The 21458-nt window shown below is 52.0% G+C and overlaps 1 protein-coding gene across 5 annotated transcripts in view; it reads left to right on the top strand.

Annotated features, from left to right (window-relative positions):
• Positions 1-21458, top strand: part of ATP10A (ATPase phospholipid transporting 10A (putative)) — a 158773-nt gene that overhangs the window by 95722 nt on the left and 41593 nt on the right. For all 5 annotated transcript variants that reach the window (XM_032469261.1, XM_032469262.1, XM_032469260.1 and 2 more), the window contains 4 exons: positions 8253-8338; positions 18523-18629; positions 19107-19238; positions 20297-20427. In XM_032469261.1, coding sequence (XP_032325152.1) covers positions 8253-8338; positions 18523-18629; positions 19107-19238; positions 20297-20427 — 456 coding nt within the window. The remainder of the gene's footprint in view (positions 1-8252; positions 8339-18522; positions 18630-19106; positions 19239-20296; positions 20428-21458) is intronic.

The raw sequence follows: 21458 nt of genomic DNA, 5'->3' as shown, positions 1-21458 counted from the left end.
CACCCTGAGCCTTTGTGTTTTGCCACCATCTAAACGAACGCTTTGAGGCTTTTCCAACTGTGAACCAGCAAGGAGGCAGGGGAACAAAGGGTGAGAAGGCAGGGGAGGGCGGGAGGGCCGGTCCTGCATTTTCAAGTCTGATTCAACAAAGGAAAGGCTGGCTTTCTGCCTTCAAACCAAGCGCTGGGCACCTGATCTCCAGAGCTCGTCCTTGTGGCAGGAAGATTTGCAGTCAGAAAAGGGAGGTGGCAGCCCTGACACCGTTGATCGGCTCTCTGCCCGTCAGCTGTCAAAGGCTCTGAGCTTGGAAGCCTCCTGGGAGGCTGGCAGTGGCCCTGATGCCCCTGTCCTGGCCCCTGTCAGCGCGGTTTCCCTGGAGATGCTGAGGGCATCACAGGCAATGGGTGTGGCCCTCTGCAGAACCGTCCTGTGCTGTGCTGCCCACGGCCTAGCGCTCCCTCACGGGCTGCTGTCCAGCCCACTGGGGCACTTCTGTGTCTAGGGCACGTTAAATGACACACCAGCGCAATCGTGGATCAGTTCCGTAAATGTGTTTTGTGATTGTCTCTATTCTTTTTTTTTTTTTTAAGGACTTTTTAAAATTGAACTATGGTCAGTTACAGTGTGTCATTTTCTGGCGTACAGCATAGTGCCCCAGTCATGCATATACATACATGCATTCGTTTTCATGATTGTCTCTATGCTGTTTTTGTTTGTGTCAGGGCATAAACTCCCAGGGCTACTCCACTCTGTGAAACTGATCAGGGAGAAGATTCTTTGGTTTAAGGCTCTTTGTGCCTTTCATATCTCCTGACACTAGTGCCCCATACGTTCTGTTTGGCAGCTAAAAATTGGCATTGCCATCTGCCTCTCCAAGAACAGGATCACGTTGGCACTTGCCATCTACCTCTGCTTGGGTTAAATCCAAACCACTGCAGCCGCTGACCGGCAACACTCCCTGAAAGGAGTCCAGGGCGGAGATCAGGAACGAGGCGCTCTGTGCTCTGGGAAAAACTGGCAGAACAGGCCTTCAGATGGGTAGATATTTTCAGGGGAAGATTTTATTAGCTCAGATTCTTGCATTTCCTCATATCTAGAAAAGCGCTAAAATAATTAACGGTGACATCTGCTCCTCCTCGTGACTCGCAGCAGCCTCTGCCTACGTGTGTGCTTGACTGCACGTACCCCCTTCGCTGAAATCACATGTAATCCTGAGTGTCCCCTGCCTCTGTGGAGCAGCTCCTCAGTGCTTTCTGGGATGCTGTCTCCCCGGGCTGTAGTCCTCATCTTGCCCCCAATAAAACGTGACCCACAACTCTCACGTTGTGTGATTTTATTTCAGTTGGCAGGCATCATTTGGGTTTTTATTTATTTACTAAAAACTGATTGAGCACCTTCTACGCGCCAGGGGACATCATGGTAGATGAGACAATTTCTTCCCCATTTCAGGTTAATCAACTGAAAATACTGATTTGACAGTGCAGTCTTAGCAGCAAACAAGTAAATTCTTCTTGCATTCGCTCACTCCACATCGCCCTCTTTTGAATGCCCCTGACACTGACAGGCATGTAGTTAATAAAAATTGGATTGAAAATGGAAAGTGAGAATTGGGGTTAGTTATTCCAGTAATTTGGGTTCATTGCTTTGCCTAAATTAATACAGTTACTGTTCGCCCTTTGTCAATAAGTAAGCAGCTAGATTAGAGGCTGTGAAGAAACTGTTTCATGTTGCCACCGAGTGACACGCACTCAGGCTTGTAGAAGAGGGGCCGTGTTTTCTGGAGCCCCCCTGGCAGCCCCGTGTGCCTTAGTGCCAGGTGACGGGCGCCCGGTAAGCAAGGGGTCGAGGCCTCCAGGAGTGCTCCGCACAGAGCACTGGGTCTGTTTGGAAGCTTGTGGTGCGTGAGATCCTTGCAGGATAAGCACCCGTCAGCCCCGGGCCTTGTGCACCAGGCCTTGCGCTGGTCTCAAGAAAGCAGAGCTCCTGTCCTCAGGGACCCTGAGGTGAAGGAGCGGTGTGTGCTGGGGCCGTGCAGGCTTGACGCAGCCACACCTGCCTGCCCAACCGAGGGCAGGGGGCTGTCACATCCTAAATGGAGGGCACAGTGAGCCAGGGGGAGTCAGGTGGGAGCGCAAAGGAAGCCATGCGGAAAAGTGTTGGCTTCTCCAGGGCAGGAACAGGTGCTGGGGGTGGTGGCAGCTGAAGGGGTCAGCGGGGGTGGGGTGGGGCAGGCAGAGCCTGGCTGCTGCTTGGAGGTGCGGGTTTCATCCTGTAGAGTGGCAGCTGCTGTAGGCGATCAGTCTTCTAAGGCCACTGTGGGATAGTGATGTTGAGACTGGAGGTGGAGGGGAACCCTGAGTCCCTTGGGAGAGGAGCATCCTGGCAGGCGACACAGAGAGCATTTTCAGGACAGGGTCCCAGAGGCAGAGAACAGGAGCACCTGCCTGTCCATGTCCCGCCACCAGTGCAGGAGGTGATGGTGGTGGTACCGGGCTCTGCATGTCGTCTCACCACCCTCCCCTGGACCCATGTCACCCAGAGATCAAGACACACGGCCTCTCTCCGAAACCTCCACGTGGGCAGCTAGGTGGTGGGGTCCCTGCTGGTAGCATGTGCTTAGCCCATTGGCAAAGCAATATAAACTAGTTTATTAAATACATGTGTCCTGGGGGGAGGGTATAGCTCAGTGGTAGAGCATGTGCTTAGCACCCACGAGGTCCTGGGTTCAATCCCTGGTGCCTCCATTAAAAAATAAACAAAGACTAATTAACCTCCTCTTCTTCCACCCCCCAAAAAAGCCATCGTAACCAACTGTACTTCAATTTCCAAAAATGTGTGCTTTACTGGACTATGAATATCATTCTTCAGACATCACTGCTTCCGTTTTAGGATGGAGGAAGTCCTCTTTTGCTTTTACGGGATACTGATTAGTAATTCATTTAACGCTAATGTGAAATACAAGGTTGGTAACAGAATCTTCCCGATGAATCAAGCATACATTCAGCGGCCAGTCCGGCCACTGGTGAATTAGACACCGGGCCTCCCCGTGTGGCTGAGCAGGGGTCACAGCACCTGCACAGATCCCTGTTCTCCCCGAGGAGGTGCCGGGCATCAGGAGGAGGTGGGTGCGGGCATCCGTGGAGGGAAGAGGGGAGGGACCACCCTCGGGTAACAGCTCGTAAAGTTCTCAGCTGCTGCAGTTTCCAGAGAAATGCAAGTTCAAGGGCAGGGCCTGGGGCTCACCCTTTTGTCACCTTCCTGCCTCTTCCTTTCCACCTAATAAGGTCAAGTCACTGTGTCCAAAGAAGCTTGAGAAATGTTTGGAGTCTAGTAGCAGAGACCGTTTGCATTTTATTGCCGCTAAGTTTGGACGTGCGGGCTCTGCAGTGAGTGACGTCATTGACTGCACTTGGCCCAGGACACTGGATGTGCTGTGACCAGGCTGCAGACAGCAGGCAGCTTGGCTGGAGTCCGAGCCTGTGACAGCCTGTGACGCGCAGGTCATCTGTGTCTGCAGCGCCTTCCGATGCCACGGCTGTCCCAGTGCGGGGTGGGTGAGCACCACCTCTGCGTTCCTGGACCTGTGCATCCACAGGGCTCCAGACACCTCGGAGAGCCAGGTCCAAGCGCCCGCTCTTCACTCACCAAGAACTCGGGGTGAATCCCAGGGCTCCCGACTTTTCGCTCCAGTTCTGCGCTAGCCCTGCACCCACGGGCACTGCTGAAGATGGGAAGGGCGTGTCGGCACACAGACCAGGGCACACTTACTTGACACATGCTTTTGAAGTCATTGAAACTTTCAGACGTGTGTGAGCGTATTTGGAAATTTCTGTAGCATCAGCTGTACACTTTCTGGCTTATTATACACGGCGTCATCTTTTCTTGCTGATGCGAGATAGGCTCGATGAGGTCCGTGGCTGAGCTGGATGTCTGAGGTCAAGGACCTTCCCTCAGTCCCTCTGAAGTCTGCTGACCTTGGGCATGACCTTGGGCATGGTCTTTAACCACCCCAAATTAAATTAAACCACCGACCTCATGGTGGTGCTGTGAGTTGTGGTGAACAGCACTGAGCAAATTCTTGGCATCTAGTGAGAGAGCAGAGCATTTCAGTGGTAACTGATGACGATGACGTCGGTGGTGCAGTTACAGAGGGGCCCTCGGATGGCTTAAATCTAATGTAGTTTGTTTTTTTTTTTAACGGAGGTACTGGGAATTGGACCCAGGACCTCGTGCATGCTGAGCACACGCTCTACCACTGAGCTACACAACTCTCCACTTCTCTGTATTTGTGCTGAAATTCCTGGATTTCTGAGCTACGTTCTAATCAAGTGGAATATAATCAAGTAAGCTGTTTCTTCACCATCAGGTCTCAATGTTTGTATTTGCTTTTTAAAAACTTTTTGGTGGTAAAATATACGTAACACTATAATTTACCCTTTTAACCACTTTTATTTTTTAATTTTGTTATATAGTGTTTTTGTTTTTTATTGAAGTGTAGTCAGTTTACAATGTTGTGTCAATCTCTGGTGTATAGCACAGTGCTTCAGTCATACGTGTACCTACATACATTCCTTTTCATATTCTTTTTCACTACAGGTGACTACAAGATACTGAATATAGCATCCTGTGCTTTACAGTATAAACTTATTGCTTATCTATTTTATATGTAGCAGTTAATATCTGCAAATTGCAAACTCCCAATTTATCCTTTCCCACCCAGATCCCCCCTGGTAACCATAAGTTTGTTTTCTATGTCTGTGAGTCTGTTTCCGTTTTGTAAATAGTTCATTTGTGTCATTTTATTTTTAGATTCTACATATAAGTGATACTGCGTGATATTTGTCTTTCTCTGTTAGACTTGATTCACTAATATGATCATCTCCAGACTTGTCGTTTCCATGTTTTGGCTACTGTAAATAGTGCTGTTGTGAACACTGGGGTGCCTAGTGTCTTTTTAAGATGATGTGTTTGTTTTTTTCAGATATCTACCCAGGAGTGGAATTGCTGGGTCATATGGTAGTTCCTATTTTTAGTTTTCTGAGACACTTCCGTACTGTTTTTCACAGTGGCTGCACCAAACTATATTCCCACCAACAGTGTAGGGAGGTTCCCTTTTCCCTGTGTTGACTTTTTAATCATGGCCATTTTAACCATTTTTAAACGTACAGTTCTGTGACATTAGGTACCTTCTTGTACAATGTGCACCACCATCCATCTTCAGAACTTTTTCATCCTCCCCAACTCTGTATCTGCATTTTAAAAAATGGCGTTAGCGTGCTTGGGATGGAAGGGTAGACTGGACCCTCCGTCCACACACTGAGGCCGGGTCAGCCAAAGTTTGGCTGATGTGACTTGGGCAAAACCTTGAAGCCAGGTTGGAATGAAGCAGACAGGTAGATGACTGGATGGAGGGATCAGTAAATATATTTCTTAAATGAGGGTGTTATGGGATCGCCAGTTAAGTTGGAAACAGTCAGTGTAAGTAGAATCTTCTCATCCAAAAGGTGTGCTCGGATGTGAAGCCCTTTTTAAATGGGGGACTCGCAGACGGTCTCTGTCTCAGGTTGTTAGGGCTGCCATGTCACAAAGGACAAATTTGTTTTCTCACAGAGCTGGAGGCCACAGAGTCTGAGATCGAGGCATCCACGTGGTCGTCCAAACTTCCTCTTCTTATAAGCACACCAGGCAGACTGTATTGGGATTCACCCTAAGGATGCCACTGTGACTTAATTATCTTTTTAAAGACTCTGTGTCCAAATACAGTCCCCGTTCTGAGATACCAGGGGTTAGGAAATCCACCTGTGAATTCTGGGGGTAGGAGTGAGAGGGCACAGTTCAACCCCAAACAGTCCCCAAGATCCCTCCAGTTCTAAAAGCCCTGCCCAGTTCCAGGCAAAGCAGGTGAGGCCGGGCATCCGTGACCCTGGCACGCACATCCCCCAGGTGTGTGGTTATTGGTAGACCATCACAAAGGCAGCTCTCGAGCCCCGGAGACAGAATGTTCCACCATTTGGGAGCCGCGCATGACATTTTTCTTAGAGAGAAAGCATAATAAACAGAGGCCGAGTATTTTAAGTCTGCTCTCCCTGAGTGCCAAGAATAACCCTGGTGTGCTGTGGAACTCACTCCCTTCATGGTCATGCTGGCCGCCGCATCTGCGGATGTCTGCTCTGGAAAAGGCAACCAGCCGGCTTCAAGATAATCCACAGGGCTTTAGATAAACACAGGGCTCCTCGAAACATAGCCTTACTCTAAACAGAGCCAGAGGTCATTTCAGTCCAGGGAGAGGGGGCGCTGATGGCTGATTAAACTTCAAGAAGAGCCTTTTAGATACTGACAGGGATATATAAAATAGATAACCAAGTTTATACTGTATAGCACAGGGAAATATATACAAGAGCTTGCGGCAGCTCTCGGTGAAAAAGAATATGACAATGAAAAAATGTGTATTCATGTGTGACTGAAGCATTGTGCTGGGCACCAGAAATTGGCACAACATTGTAAACCGACTATTGCTCAATGAAATTTTTTTTAAATGTAGTCAATTTTTACACTTCACTAAGTTGAATAAAGTCTTAATCATCTCAAAAAAAAAGAGAAGAGCCTTCTAAAGTGGCATTTTAGTTTCAGCTGTTGAATTGAGCTACTATTATGCAGTGAGTTCTTTTAACGGAGATGCTATGCTGGAAGACAGTTGGGAGTGACTTTTGAGCACTTAACCTTCATGGCTGTGTTCGGTGCCAGGGCGGGCGGTGCTGTGCTGGAGTACTAGTTACCTGGGATGGTGTCAGCGATGTTTATACCATTCCTCTGATTTTTCTTTTTTTTTCTGTTTAGTTTTGTTTTTGTTGTTTTTTGGAAGGGAGGTAATTATTTATTTTAATGGAGGTGCTGGGGATTGAACCCAGGACCTCGTGCCTGCTAAGCATGCACTCTGCCACTGAACTGTATACCCTCCCCCCGCCCATTCCTCTGATTTTTAACCATCTGCACTTTTCTTGGTGATGATACACTTGTGTGAGCAGAGACAGTTCAGTTTCTTACCACGTTGTGACTCTTGGTGGAGGAAGGAGAAGGGCCAGCCCGATGACAGCGAGCTGATTTTTAAAATTCCAGAAACTGCACTCAGTGATCTGTTCCTCCGCCGCCTCCCCTCGCTGCTCCCCACTCCGCGTCAGTTCATGGGAGCGGGGCAGCCCGTCAGCTGTCAATGCGAAATTCTCGGAGAAAGCCTGTCTTGGTGGTGGGCTGTTGTTTCTTCATCTGGCAGAATAAGAAAGAAGTTGTTCGCTTAGATGTTGGTTATTTTAATGTTTTTCACCAAGTGTCTGTGAAGAATCTTACACATTGAGGAAACGATGCTTTTGTTGTAAGTTCCTCTTTGCCACATGGAGTCTGCTTCTCTCAGTGTGTATAGAAGCTGGAAGGCGCTGGTCGGCCGTCCTCACCCATCTCTCCACTTACTTGTACCTCACAGGCTCTTACTTGGCATTAGAGATGCAGCCCTTTGCACTCCCTGGTGCCCTGGTCCCGTCTTACTAACTACTGCTCATCCTTCAGTGACGTGCGGTCACTCGCTGTGAGAACGAGGACACACGGGCCAAGTGCAGTGTGCGTGCGCGTGTGCCTGTGTATGTATCCATATTTATGTGTTTGTGTGTATATCTGCATATATCTGTGTGTATGCATGTATGTGTGTATCTTTGTATATATGTATATGTGAGTTGGGTGTGTTTTGTGTTGTGTGTATGTGTATGTGTGTGTATATATTTGTGTATGTGTGTAGGTGTCTGTGTGTGTGTACATATCTGCGTATGTGTGTATATATCTGCATATACGTGTATGTATGTGTGTATATGTGTAGGTGTCTATGTGTGTGCATATGTGTGTGTAGACGTGTGTGTGAATTGGGTGTGTATTGTGTTGTGTACATGTGTGCACACGTGTATATGTGTATGCATGTGTGTATGTGCACGTGTATACGTCTGTCTGCATGTGTGTTTTTGTGTGTATATGTATGTGTGATTTGGGTGTGTATTGGCTTGTGTGTCTGTGTGTGCATGTGTATATTTGTGTGTCTGTGTGTGTGCACATCTGTGTGTCTGTGTAGACATGTCTGTGTGTGTGCTGGACTCTGCACAGGTTACGAGGCAGAGTCCTTCACGCTGTGTCCCCACCGTGGGTGTGAGACGGAAGCCAGGACGGACGGCTGCACCCAGGTCTCTCTGACGCAGTCCGTGCTGTAATTTCAGGTCTCCGAGTTCAACCCTCTGACGTTCACCAGCGTGATCGAGTGTGAGAAGCCGAACAACGACCTGACGAGGTTCCGTGGCTGCATGTGAGTATCAGACCTCCTGAGCGTGCCCTCCTGTAGGACAAACTGGCTGTAAATAAACAGCCGACCCTTGAACGACTCAGGGGCGAGGGGCACCAGCCCCCTGCCCCAGTCAAAAATTCAGTCTTCCCTCGGTGTCCGCTGGGGGTTGGTTCCAGGACCTGCTGGGGATCCCAAAACCCACGGTGCTCAGGTCCCTGCAGTCTGCCCTCCGGATCTGCCACTCAGCACGCGTCCACTCAGCACGCGTGCACTCAGCCAACCTCAGACGGCGCAGAGATGTGTTAACTGGAAACCCCTGCGAGTAGGTGGAACCGCGCAGGTCAGACCCGTGTTGTTCGCCTGGTCCGCTGTGTCGGGTGCGGTCTAGTGTGTGTATGCTCTTTGCCCCTTGGCGCAGCTGTGGTGGAGCAATGTCCTGCACCGGGGCTTATGGGACTGCTTGCTCAGAGCCTGTCAGGTCTGCCCGTGGGGAGAAGCCGCTGCCTCCCCTCCGTCTAGCAGCCCCAGAAGGTGGGGAACACGGGAGGCACGATTGACTACACGGAGCCTTCCTGGAAGTTCATTCATTCATGCACTCAGGGAAGGTACAGCTCAGTGGCAGAGTGCATGACTAGCATGCACAAGGTCCCAGGTTCAATCCCCAGTAACTCCATTAAGATAAATAAAGAGATAAATAGATAAACCTAATTATCTCCTCCTTCCCCCAAAAAAACCCCAACAAAATTTTTTTAAAACTTCGATTTCATGCACTCAGCCACTTGAACAAGTGTTTGCTGAGCACCTACTGTGTGTTGGGCCCCTCTCTGGGCTCTGGGGCTAACTCAGTGAACCGAATGGAAGAAATGCCTGCTCGCATGTTCATTTTGCTCTTGTTAGGGGAAGAGAGGCAGCAGACAGAACCAGAAGGCTAATCTAGGGCGTGCCAAATAGCCCAGCCCCTTCTCCAGAAAAGAGGGACACTGCAGGGGCATCAATGACACGGGCCTGGCCGAAGGTTGGGACTTGCTGAAGCTGGGCTGTGGGTCTCTGGGAAGTAAGTTGCCAGTCCCTCAGCTCTTGGGTACATTTGGAAATTTCTGTAATCGTGTCATGCTACTCGGGTGTCCCCCTAGAGAGGGAGCCAGCTGTGTGAGCAGAGCCTGGGGACTGCGGGTGTGACCCACATGGGGAACTGGGGCCTCCCCCGCTGTCCTGCCCCCAGGGGCCCGCAGACCCGGCTCCTGCTTAGCGGCCTGGGCACAGCGTGGCCGCCGGCGAACACTCAGGGAGAGACTGGCGCTCTGCTCCCGGGGAGGGGGCTCCTATGGCTGAGAGCTTTGGTGTGAGTTCAGGGCTTCGGCTTTGCTGACACGTTCAACATTGTTGCGTGTGCCCAGCTCCCGGTAGGCTTCCCCTTGTGCTGGGAGGGTGGGAGCATCCATGAATGAAAAGCATTAACCATCTGGGGCAAGAGATAGCCCGTCACCCACTAAAATTGCCGATTCTTGCCCGAGGATCCACCGGAACTTGCAAGTGTTAGATCACCCCTTAAAGGAACACATTAAAAGAAGATAAAACTCAAAAAAATGCTAAAATGTAATCTGTAAATTTGGGAGAGAATGCTCAACCATCCCTCCAAACCTGGTCTGCTGTGGCCCCCAGGTCACCTTCTCCGGGCTTCACATCCTTGGTGCTACCTCGGACCTCCAGGGCCAGGCGGGCAAAACAGAACAGGTGCTGGGTTTCCACGGACCCTGAAACAGCTGCCATGAACGGGGCTGGGCGGCCTCTAGGGAGAGTGTCCCGGGGACATTCTTCCTGGGGAATGTGATTTTTTGGTGCCAGCTCTACCAAAGGGAAAGCTAGACCGCCTTCTCCAGACACTGCTCCAGCCTGCGCCTCCTCATCTCTGGGGTCCTCTGAGGCCCTGCCCTCTGGTTGGATTAGCCCTGGAGGGGACGCCAGCCTCAGTCAGCCGCTCTCAGTCCTGCCCTTGGGGAGCTGCCTCTGTTAAACAAGGGCGTTAAACAGGTCCGGCTTCGCGCTGAGGCTGGCAGACGCGGGGGCCCACGCTCTCCAGCGCGGCGGCTCCGCACACTCCTTACCTTCACTCATCTGCGTGATGGGGAGAATCCAGGCACCACCTCGTGTCACTGGTGCAAAGCTTTGTCCACTTAATACACGGAAAGCTTTCCAAAGGGTGGGCGCTTCATAAGTATTGGCCACTGTGATGGTCATTGCTGCTGTTAACATTCCTATTACTATATGACTGTGTAGTAATGTTTTTACTATAATATACCTAGCCGGGACGGAGGGAAGTTCAGGAGGAGGTACAGGAGGGAACACGAATGTTCCCTGGGGAGGGAGAGCCAGTGCGAGAGGAGGAGGCTGGGAGGATGGCTGGTCCACAACGTTTGTATCCAGAGAAGCTATAGGTGGAGGAACAACGGGTTTGGGGTTTCCTGAGTGAGCAGCTGGCAGGTGCATCAGATGGAGGGAGGGACCCAGCTGACAGAAAAAAACAAGTGTCAGGAATTTGGAGAAGCAGGAGCTAAAGATACAGGTTGAGAGGTCGTGTTTGATGCCAGGGGAGGCACCAGACCAACACAGGGCAGAGGGCTGGGGAAGAGAGAAAAGGAATGAGGGCACAGTGATCCCGGCGCTCGGGAGCAGGAGTCCTTGGGTGTGATGGGGACCCAGTTCCAGGAGCAGCACTTGGTGGAGGAGGTGCAGAGGGGCATTCAGGAAGGTGGGCTGGTCTGCAGGACGTTGGACTCCCCAGGGAGCCTGGGGAAGAGGGGTGGGTAGAGTCCAGGACACAGGAGATAGAAGAGGAATTATACTTTCAACCACTCTTTCTAGAACTGTGGCTTGAAGAGGAGCGACAGGGCCAGAGATGAACGCCTCAAAAAGAGGCGAGATGCTTGTTAGGAAGAGAGAAGATAACACGAGGCCAGGCTGGAGGGGGTCTCCGTGGGGACCTCCAGTCCGGGCGGGGGGATTCGGTGACGCAGGAGGAGAGCATCCCGCCGCCCCTCATCCACCCCCAGCCCCTGCACCACCTCCGCGCCGGCCCTCAGCTGGCTCCACACCCCAGCTGCCTCCTTCTTGGAAAGATGTCTCATGTGGATGGCCAGCCAGGCTGACTCGGCTCCGCAGACCATGCCAGCAGCGAGCGTTCCCAGTATGTGTCCCTCTCGCTGGCCTGTTGCCCGAGGAAGGTCGGAAGGCAGCTCTCCCCGGGTGAACCCTCCTCCCGCTCTGGTCCAGCCTTGTGCTGGCTCTTACTTTTCCCAACAAGCCGCCTGCCCTGCTGGAGTCGGGGAGCCCGGGTGCCAGCCAGGTCAGGCCCCTGCCCGCCTAGACCCCGGTGTCATCGTGACTTGACTGTCTCTACTGGGTGGGATATTTGGGATTTGCTACAGGACCATCAGGGTGCAGAGGGGCCCCTCTCCCCACCAGGCCTGTTCAGCCAGGGGCTCTGGAGGTGGATGTGAGTTGGGAGCAGTGTGTTGAACACTCCTCCCTCCGTGACTCTGGGGGGGACCACCAGCCCTGCTGCAGGGAGTCTGGCTAAAGTCTCCAGGAAGAGTGCAGAGGGGAGGGGCCGGTCACCCTGGGTCCTGAGTCCTGCCTCCCGGCAGAAGCGGGGGAGGAGGCCCCTGCCTTCTGCTGGTCCTGATGCTTGGGGTGGGCTCGTCTGGGTTGCACTTCTGAGGTTTAGACCCAGGGGGCCAGTTCCCTGGCTGGCTGGCTTTCACTGTCTCTCCGGGCCGCCTTTCTTCAGCCTAGACTCAGCTGCCACCCTAGAGCCTCACTCAGCCTGAGAGCCCGGGACGGCCGCCACTGGGCAGGCCAGCGGGTCTCACTCATTTGGACCAGCCCATTTGAACTTGAAACTTCAGCTACTTGCTGTTGAAGAGCTAAGCTTGCTGGGGATCGTACCAAGAAGTCCCAGGCCTGAATTCCAGCTTTTTTCCTTCCTGGCAGGTGGCCTTAGGAAAGTTAGTTATTCCAGAGTTTCTGAGCCCGGCTCCCTCCTAATTCTGGAGAGGACAGTGGCGGACATTGGATGGAGTGTGAGACACAGCATGAATCTGAACAGTCCGTGCAGGGGGGCGGTGTCAGCCATGGTGTGGGCCCCATGGGTGTGAAATGTCCACACAGGAATATCTGAAGAGACAAAAAGTGGACTCAGGGTAGGGGTGTGGGATGGGATGGGAGTGGGGAGTGACTGCCAGTAGACACGGGGTTTCTTTCTGGGCGATGAAACATTCTGAAATTTGCCAGTGGGGACACCTGTACCGCTCTGTCAATGCACAAAAAACCCTGAACTGCACACTTTAAATGGGTGAGTTTCATGGTATATGAAATACAGCTCAAGCTGTGCAGACAGAAGTGTTAGGGACGTCATTAGTCAGGTGTGCTTGAATGCTCACTGTTCCTTAATACAGTCCCTGTCGTGAAGCACTGCTGAGATCCTCAGAGAGAGGGACTGGAAATAGCAGCCCTCCCCGCCCTTCAGCTGCTCTGGGCCCCCGGCTCCCCGGGACGCCTGTGAGTGGGGCCTCTAGGTGCCCTGCTCAGCTCGCTCTGCCTTCAGATGGCAGAGCGATGGGTGGCCTTTGGGGCCACAAGTCAATCAAACATTATCACTTACTCCTAAAGAATAAATAAAGCACAGAGATTGGTTGGGACTCGCCATCTGATGCAAAATTCCATCTCCAGTTGTGAAGCCGGTCCTGTTCTCATCCCAGGTCTTCTGCAAAGTGGGTCTGGGCTCCCTCCCCGCCGGCCGCAGAGCCTGCCTGACCATGCCAAGCCCCACGACGCGGGCGGCCACCCAGAGCCCAGGGCAGCCCCTCCCGACTGCCCTGGCCGATGACATCTCCAAGACCGTTGTCACCCCGTTCAGGGCCCCCAGCCCCCAGCCAGTGTCTGGATGGAGCTGTGTGTAGGTTTATGTCCCGAACGTCCTCACCCCCAAGGACCAGGCACTGAGATGAACTGTAACCATGTCAGCTAGACTCTGAGGGAGATATTTCACTTCACCTCAGCACCTGTAACTGATCCTTACATCTCCACACAATCTGATATCAGCACAAAACACAGCCAGGTCACTTCTGCACCTGCGTGGATAAACAGAAACCCGAACAACTATGATTTTAAAGAAAATTATGCCTGGGACTTGCAGTGGAAGGATTTCTCCCTCCTTCTCCCTCCCCACCTGTCAGTCAGGTCCCCACAGGAAACAGATCAGGGGCTCAAATTCCAGTAAGGGTGTGGAGGTGGGTTTTGTTAGCCAAGGGTCCATTTCTGCTGAGAGGGGACAGGGCTTCAGGCCGTCACTAGTAGCTGACCCATTGTCACCAGGAGGCCCAGTGGTCCTGGGGGAGGAGTGGCCACTGGGGACTAATGTCAAGGGGGCCTCCTGGGGGGCTCATCACCCTGATCAGGGGACACACCAGCCCAGCACTCTCTCTCCAGGAGGAGCCAGGGGTATGCTCCCATCCTCTCTGGCCTCTGTCCACTCCTTTGGTGTCTAACATCCCCATAGGCTGGTCCCCCCTTGAAGCTGAGGGCCAGGCAGCCTCAGCATTTGCCAGGGCCTGAGGCAGGCCTAGGATGCAGAATGGAACAAGATGAGAGATGCCCCTCTTCACAAGTGGAGACGGGGAAGCACAAAAGAATACTGCAAAATCTCCTGGCCAGGGGGCCTGGGGAGCATGTCACCAGCAAAGAATCTCCCTGAGGGCTGCAAAACGTGTGCCCAGGGTAGCTGGTCAAGCTCCCCGAGACAGACAGGCCAGCGCAGGCCATGCTGGACTGATGGTCAGCGTGGGTAGCAGGACGTGCTGTGTAGGGGTGGCCGGGGCAGAAGGCCCGGGAAGGAAGGGCCCCCTTGGGGTGCAGAGTGGACTGTGTGCACCAAGAGGAAGTGAGAGCCCCTGCAGCATGCTCCCAGGATGACACAGTGCTCAAATCTGCACCCGGAAACATCGCTCAGGTGCCTGTGTGAGAAAAAGACAGGAGGGGCCAGGGCTGGCAGGCATCCAGGCTATGAGGAGTGGGTCGCAGGCTCCAGCAGAGAAATTTCTGAGCGATGCACAGACAGCACAAGAAGGAGGTGGAATAAAGAAATAGTCAGGTGGGGCAGGGTATAGCTCAGTAGTAGAGTGCCTGCTTAGCATGCACGAGGTCCTGGGTTCAATCCCCTGTACTTCCATTTAAAAAAAAAAAAAAAAGAAGAAGAAGGAAATAGCCAGCGAAGCAGGGTAAAATTGAGGACTGATGTCTGAGTGGACATAAAAATGAGGGGGTGAAGAATGGCACCGTGGGTGCTGGTCCAGGTGACCAGTCGACGGTAGAGCTTTGGCCTGAGACAGAACAGAGGAGGGGACCAGGCCTGGGTGCTGGAGGCCACAAGACCTGGGGAGGAACTGGCTGCAGGCTGCTGTCCAAGGCCCCAGCACTCTGGCACCACCTCCCTGGCCTTGGGGGAGAGCGGGCAGCGGCAGGTGCACCTTTGCACCTCTGTGTCTGGTCCAGTGGGTGGCGACCCCCAGGGTTGCAGGCCCCTGTGAGCACCTCCCCGTGCTGGGACTCAGATGGACCAGCGCTGCCATGCAAGTCCTGTTACCAAGAGCCAGGGCTGTCAAGAGACAGAGCCCCTCCTGAGAAAGAACAGCCAGGCAGGACATTTACTAGCTGAGCCCTGCCACTTCCCAGGGAGCGCGCCTGTGGCATTTCCCAGTGCACTGTGCACTTCTGAACAGTTTTTAATTTGGAAGAGATTGGCTGGATGAGTCAAGAGGCCTGGGGCCTTGAGCAAGAGGAACTCTGCTAAGTGGTGCAGATGAGATGTTAAAGGATGTATCCGTTTGTTTGGGTGACAGACCCGGCAGCTTAAACCACAGAAGTGTGTGGTCTCGTGGTTCCGGAGGCCGGACGTCTGAGGTCAGTGTCATCAGGAGTGGTGCCTCCCGAGGCCCTTCTCCTTGGCTCGCAGACGGCCGTGGTCTTGCCCTGTGTCCTCACATCCTCATAATCTCTGCCCTTGTCTGTCTCTGTGTCCAGATCTCTTCTTTTTAAAAAAAAATTTTTTAATGGAGGTTCAGAGGCTTGAACCCAGGACCTTGTGCATGCTAAGCATGTGCTCTACCACTGAGCTACACCCTCCCCACCATATCTCCTCATCTTGTAGAGAAATCAGTCCTAGGGGGTTAGGGCCCATCCATGTGACCTCATTTTAACTCAACTACCTCTTTAGAGATCTAACTCCAAATGCACTCATATTCTGAGATACTGAGGTTAGGACGCCAACATGTGAATTCAGGAAGGACCCATGTCAACCCGTAAGAAAGAGGGAGGTGTTGAGGGCAGTGTGATGGGCTCACATTCTCAGGAGTGTCTTCCTGGAGTTGAGCCTCGTGCCTCCTTGGCCTTGGGCCTGTTCACCCTTGGTGGGGACTTTCGCCCTCAGGAGACCGCGGTAGCACTTGAGTTGCCAAGTCCCTGCTGGGTGATGCCAGTCTCCCGCCTCCCTCCCCTTCTGACATAGGGCCATTCACTCGGGACACAGCCCCCCTCATGGCATGTCTGCACCGGGGCCTTGAACAGGCCGATGCACCTGCTGTGGTCCATTCTGGTCTGGCTTGGTCTGATCAGAAAGCACAGCAGTTGCTAAAAAAAGATGTAGGTCACGTCGGAAGCCGAATGCCACGCATGTTTCCTATTTCTCTTGAGGTCATCTTTTGTTCTGAATAAGCATGACTGGGACTTGGAGGGAGACGGTTCGTCCTTTCCTGCCGTCCTGAGGAATGGCTTCCACGGCTGGCTGTTGGCAGAGAACCGTGGCAGGGGGCATCCGCTCACTGCAGATGTGGAAGCTGGAGTTTGTGGGTGATGTCTGACATACGCCAGCCTCTTGATGCTCTAGCTAGCACTGAGGTTTCCAGTCTTGAATCTCTTTTTCTTTTTAATTAAAAAAAAATTTTCATTGAAGTATAGTCAGTTTACAATGTGGTGTAGTTTCTGTTGTACAGCATAATGTTTCAGTCCTACATATACAGACATATATTCGTTTTCATATTCTTTTTCATTAGATGTCACTACAAGACATTGAATATAGTCCCCTGTGCTGCACAGGAGATACTCGTTCATCTAATTTTATATGTAGTACTTATTTACAAATCTCCAACTACAAATTTATCCTTTCCCTCCCTGTTTCTCCCGGTAACCATAAGGTTATTTACTATGTCTCCAAATCTGTCTATTTTGTAGATGAGTTCATTAGTGTCCTCTTTTTTCTCTCCTTTTTATTTTTTTTAGATTCTGTATATGAGTGATATCATATGGTATTTTTCTTTCTCTTTTTGGCTCACTTCACTTAGAATGACGCTCTCCATGTTGCTGCAAGTGGCGTTATTGTATTCTTTTCTTTTTTTTTTTTTTATGGCTGAGTTCTCTTTCAAAAGCAAACCTTTACTCTGTTCTGAAATTGCCAGAAGCGGGGCATCGCCCAGTGTTGGTTCCTCTCCGCCTGCACATTCCCTTGCGTGAGTTCTGCAGAACTGGTGCTATGTTGGTAACTTACAGGCTTGTGGGAAATGTGCCCCCCCACCCCCCACATGCCTTTTGGCCTTATCTTTAGCTTAGCTTCTTTTCTTCACCATGAAATATATTGATTTCCCTGGTCGAGAGGCAGCCCTGTCCCTCATGTGGGTACTGGGGTCCGGATGTGGCAGGAAGTGCTGTTTTCCTGGAAGCCTTGTGAGCTTCCTCTGACCCTGTACCTCCCCAAACCAGCTCTGCACCCGTGGTCAGTGGGCACCATGCTAGGAGCGGGTGGGAGGGGTCTGTGGTGAGCTTCAAGCCCGCAGAGGAGGAGTCTGGGGTGTGGGTGTGTAGGAGGGTTGGGCAGGGCTCTCCACCTAGGGTGCGAGAAAGTGGAGGGGTCTTAGAAGACCCTGTTCTTGGAGGTAAGGGACCCTGCCTGGTGTAGGTTAGACTGGCCCCTGTTCTGGAGGCCTCCAGGGCCTCCCCTGTTGACCCACTCGTCAGGCTCCAGGGACCTCATCTGCCCAGTGTGGTCCCAGTGTGGACGGTCCTGGCCAACAGGGGTGAGGGTGCAGCCATCGGTGGGTCACGAGGACAAGTTTGAAAACCAGTGGCTTCCACTTGGGATATTCCTGAATCCAAGTAGTAGTGAAACCTGGATGCATAAGAGTGTCTCATGGAATTCACCGCATTTCACATTTAATATATTCATATTTCTAATAATTTTATGACTTTTTATTTATAAGAAAAATAGGATGCAGAAGATACTGGGGAAACCAATATTCTCCCCTTTTGTAGAGAAATACTTGTACTTTGGTGACAACATGAGGGACTGGTGAGGAGCAGTTTCCCTGTGATGAGCAGGACATGGGTGGAGACCACATAGCAGGGCCTCCCCTGGCCGCCTTCCCAACCCAGGCCCCCAGCTCCCAGCGCTGCCCTGCCCAGCAGGGGTCAGTCCCGTGGTGAAAATCTTACAGTGGTCCTGATACCAGTTCTGACATGTGAGTCTTTCCCAAGCCAGGCTATTCCATGACAGCAGGTGGGTGCCCCACAGCGCAATTCAGTCCTGACACCGTCTACCGGAGGTGGTTTCAGATCTCACAAGACACAGGCTTGGTCCTGTGTCAGGAACAGCCGGGCTCCCTGACCGAATAGCAGAACAAAAGGTGTCCCTAGGGCTCTGATCACTTAGGAAATTACAGGCATTTGGGAGCTTTGCGCCAGGAACCAGAGTCAGAGACTCCATGTTAGAATGAAAGTTTCTCCTCACACCCTTACTACAAAGGTGTCAGGAGCCCTGTGTCAGAGATGGGATCCCCAGTACTTCCATTAAATAAATTTAAAAAACCTAATTACCTCCCCCCACCAAAAAAAAAATGGGGGACAGAGAAGAAGTCATCTATTTCTTATTCACAAAGCCCACGGGCCAAGTAACGGAACAGGCGTCAGGCTCTGAAGGTGCTTCTAGAAGCCCCGTTACGGTGCAGAGATCCACCAAGACCGTCGCTCCCCGGGATCCAGCTCCCCCCCCCCCCCCCCCGCCAGCGCCGCATCCAGGCCGCCCATCCCTCCCGGGGCGGCGCTGCCTGGCGGGGAGGCCCGTGCCGGCACCCAGGTGACGCGTGCCGCCTGTTCCCCGACAGCGTGCACGACAGCGGGAAGAAGGCTGGGCTCTACAAGGAGAACCTGCTGCTCCGCGGCTGCACCGTCCGCAACACCGAAGCCGTCGTGGGCATCGTCATCTACGCAGGTGGGCGCTGCGTGTCGCCCGCCGCCTGTGGCTATGCCCCGGGACACGGCTCCCGGGGGGTTTGTGTACTTCCTGATTATCAGAGTGGCCCAAACCCACGGTGGGGAACCAGGGGAATAGAAAGGAGCAACACTTCCAGTGACAGCTGGGCCCCCAGCTCTCAGCCTGTTGGCCTGTTCCGCCCCGTGCCCGTCTCCGTGGTGGTTACCTATTTAAGGCTAACTGTGTCGCCTGCTCTCTTGACTGAGCTTGTCCTGTGAGAATCACTGGGTGGGGGCTTGGTAGAGCTCAGTGGTAAAGAGCGTGCTTGGCATGCACGAGGTCCTGGGTTCGATCCCCAGTACCTCTACTAAAAAGAAAAAAAGAATCGTTGGATGGCAGCACGGTTCTCCAGCCATGGACTTGGAGTAGCCCACCCCTCACCTGCCGGGTGTTGTCTCACCGTGTTCCCGCGTGTCCCCCACCCCCCCATCGCAGGGCACGAAACCAAGGCTCTGCTGAACAACAGCGGGCCCCGCTACAAGCGCAGCCAGCTCGAGAGGCAGATGAACTGCGACGTGCTCTGGTGTGTCCTCCTCCTCGTTTGTATGTCTCTGTTTTCGGCGGTCGGTAAGTCTCCTCTGAGGGTCACTGAGTGGACCCTGCTGGATGGCCGCCAGGTGCGCCTGCTGGCTGCCTCTGACCCTGGCCCACTCAGCGCTCTACTTCACACACCTTTGTCCCCCGACGTGGACTCAGGATGTTGATCAGCGTGGCCACGGCGAGCCGCCCAGATGGTCGGGGAGCGCAAAGGCGTAGGTTTTGAATTGGCAACCTCTTGGGTGGGAGAACGGTTTCATTGCACCAGTAGTAATGATTCCAGTGGAAGAAGTGTTTATGACCTGGTGATGGACAGGAATCATAGTAGCAGAGGCACAAAGGCTGCTAATGGGAACTCTGTGAAAGGAGGAAAGACATTATCTGGTCCCGAGAAGAGATGAGCAGTTAGGCTGTGTGCGGACTCCGGTGCTCGCCAGCCGTCGCTGGTCTCCAAAGCCGCGAGCTGCCTCAAGAGCCCCTGGCAGGTCTTAGAGCATTCAGCCCCCTGTTAAATGACCTTCACCATGTCCTTGCTCAGCTGCTGTCCCACAGACGGGTATGATGGGTGTGACAGGTGTGCTGTGGCCTCAGAGCTCGGTGGTAAAAGACAGGTGCACAGGACCTGACAAGGGCTCTGTGGTCAGATAGGTGTGGGGCTCAATTGATGAGGTAACGTGTGTTGCTGTTGGCTCTTGGAGCCTGTGAGATGTGACTTTTGAATCTCCAAGAAGAGATGGGAATGGGCAGTATCCAGAGCCTGCTGAGACCGGTGCCTGGGGAGGCACACGGTGAGAAACTCCTTTCTGGAGGTTTCTCATTGACACATCCAGTTCCTGCACTCTGACCAGGGATGCTGTTCAGAGCCAGTGACAGGAGAGGGCTGGGGTGAGGCAGAGTCCAAGTCCCAGCACGCCGATCGTGGATGCCAGCGATACTGCAAGCCTTTGCTTTCTTAGGTCCCAAGCAGGCTCGTAAACCCTGATGCACCTGTGTCAAGGAATAGTCTTAAAAGTTTGCTTTGATTTGTACTAGCAGTGTTCCTGTTTTTATGTCGGGCGAATGACACTTCTCTTTGAACATTGCTACAGGACATGGACTGTGGGTGCAGCGCTATCAGGAGAAGAAGTCATTATTTGATGTCCCCGAGTCTGACGGCACCTCTTTATCCCCAGTCACAGCGGCGGTGTATTCGTTTTTGACAATGATAATAGTTCTGCAGGTAACGACACTAAGTACCATATGACAATTGCTTTACATTCCCGCTGAGAACTTCCTACAAATTCTGCATCTGGGAGGAGCACAGATTCACCGGCCTAATGTATTGCCTTCTGTTTTCCCCCCGATGTATCTAAAGGGTCTTTTCTTGGGGTGCTTTTCAACTGAAAATTCTCCTTTGCTATTCTTAAGACTCTTAGGCTTTGAGAGGTTGGTTTTTTGATCCTTGTTTTCTGTTTTATTTTTCCATTCAATTACTTCTTTTTTTTCCCCCTACACTTTTTTTTTGGGTGGGTGGGGGTAAAATAGGTTTGTTTGTTTGTTTATTTATTTATTTATTTAACTGGAGGTACTGGGGATTGAACCCAGGACCTTGTGCATGCTAAGCACACGCTCTACCACTGAGCTGTACCCTCCCCCTGCCACCATTCAGTTACTTCTTGAAAAAGAAAATTTCAATTTTTCTAAATTTTATTTTGGAACAATTTTACGATTTACAGACAAGTTGCAAAAAATAGTATAGAGAGTTCCCACGTGTCCTTCACCCAGTGTGTCTGCGTGCGAGCATATTACGTTACCACGGTAACTTGTCAAAGCTGGGAACGAACTCTGGTACCGTGAACTAAACCCCAAACATCATTCAGATTCTATTAGTCTTTCCACTAATGTGCTTTTTCTGTTCCAGAATTCAATTCAGGAAATCACATTGCATTTTGCAGCATTGGTTATGATTATGATCATGATTATTACTATTACATTACTGTTACTATGTTCACATGCCTCCTGAACAATTCCCCATCACTAACTGAGGATCTGTGCCCTGGGGATCTGTTGGAATAGCGGGGGGCTTTGAGCATCCCTGCCACCTTCAGGAGCAGAGTGAACAGAGGATGAGGCTTAGCCCTTTGCCTGCTGTCTTTTATCATGTGTACTTCATCCAAGGGAAAGCAGTCTTAACTTTCCAAATTAGTCTCCTTTTATGAAAGCATGTTTTGTTCTGGCCTTGAGTTGGTACTGTGGCAGGTGTTGCATTAA

This window comes from Camelus ferus, chromosome 27 (genome assembly GCF_009834535.1).
Source record: "Camelus ferus isolate YT-003-E chromosome 27, BCGSAC_Cfer_1.0, whole genome shotgun sequence".
Lineage (NCBI taxonomy): Eukaryota > Metazoa > Chordata > Mammalia > Artiodactyla > Camelidae > Camelus > Camelus ferus.
This window is presented reverse-complemented; position numbering and strand designations above follow the sequence as displayed.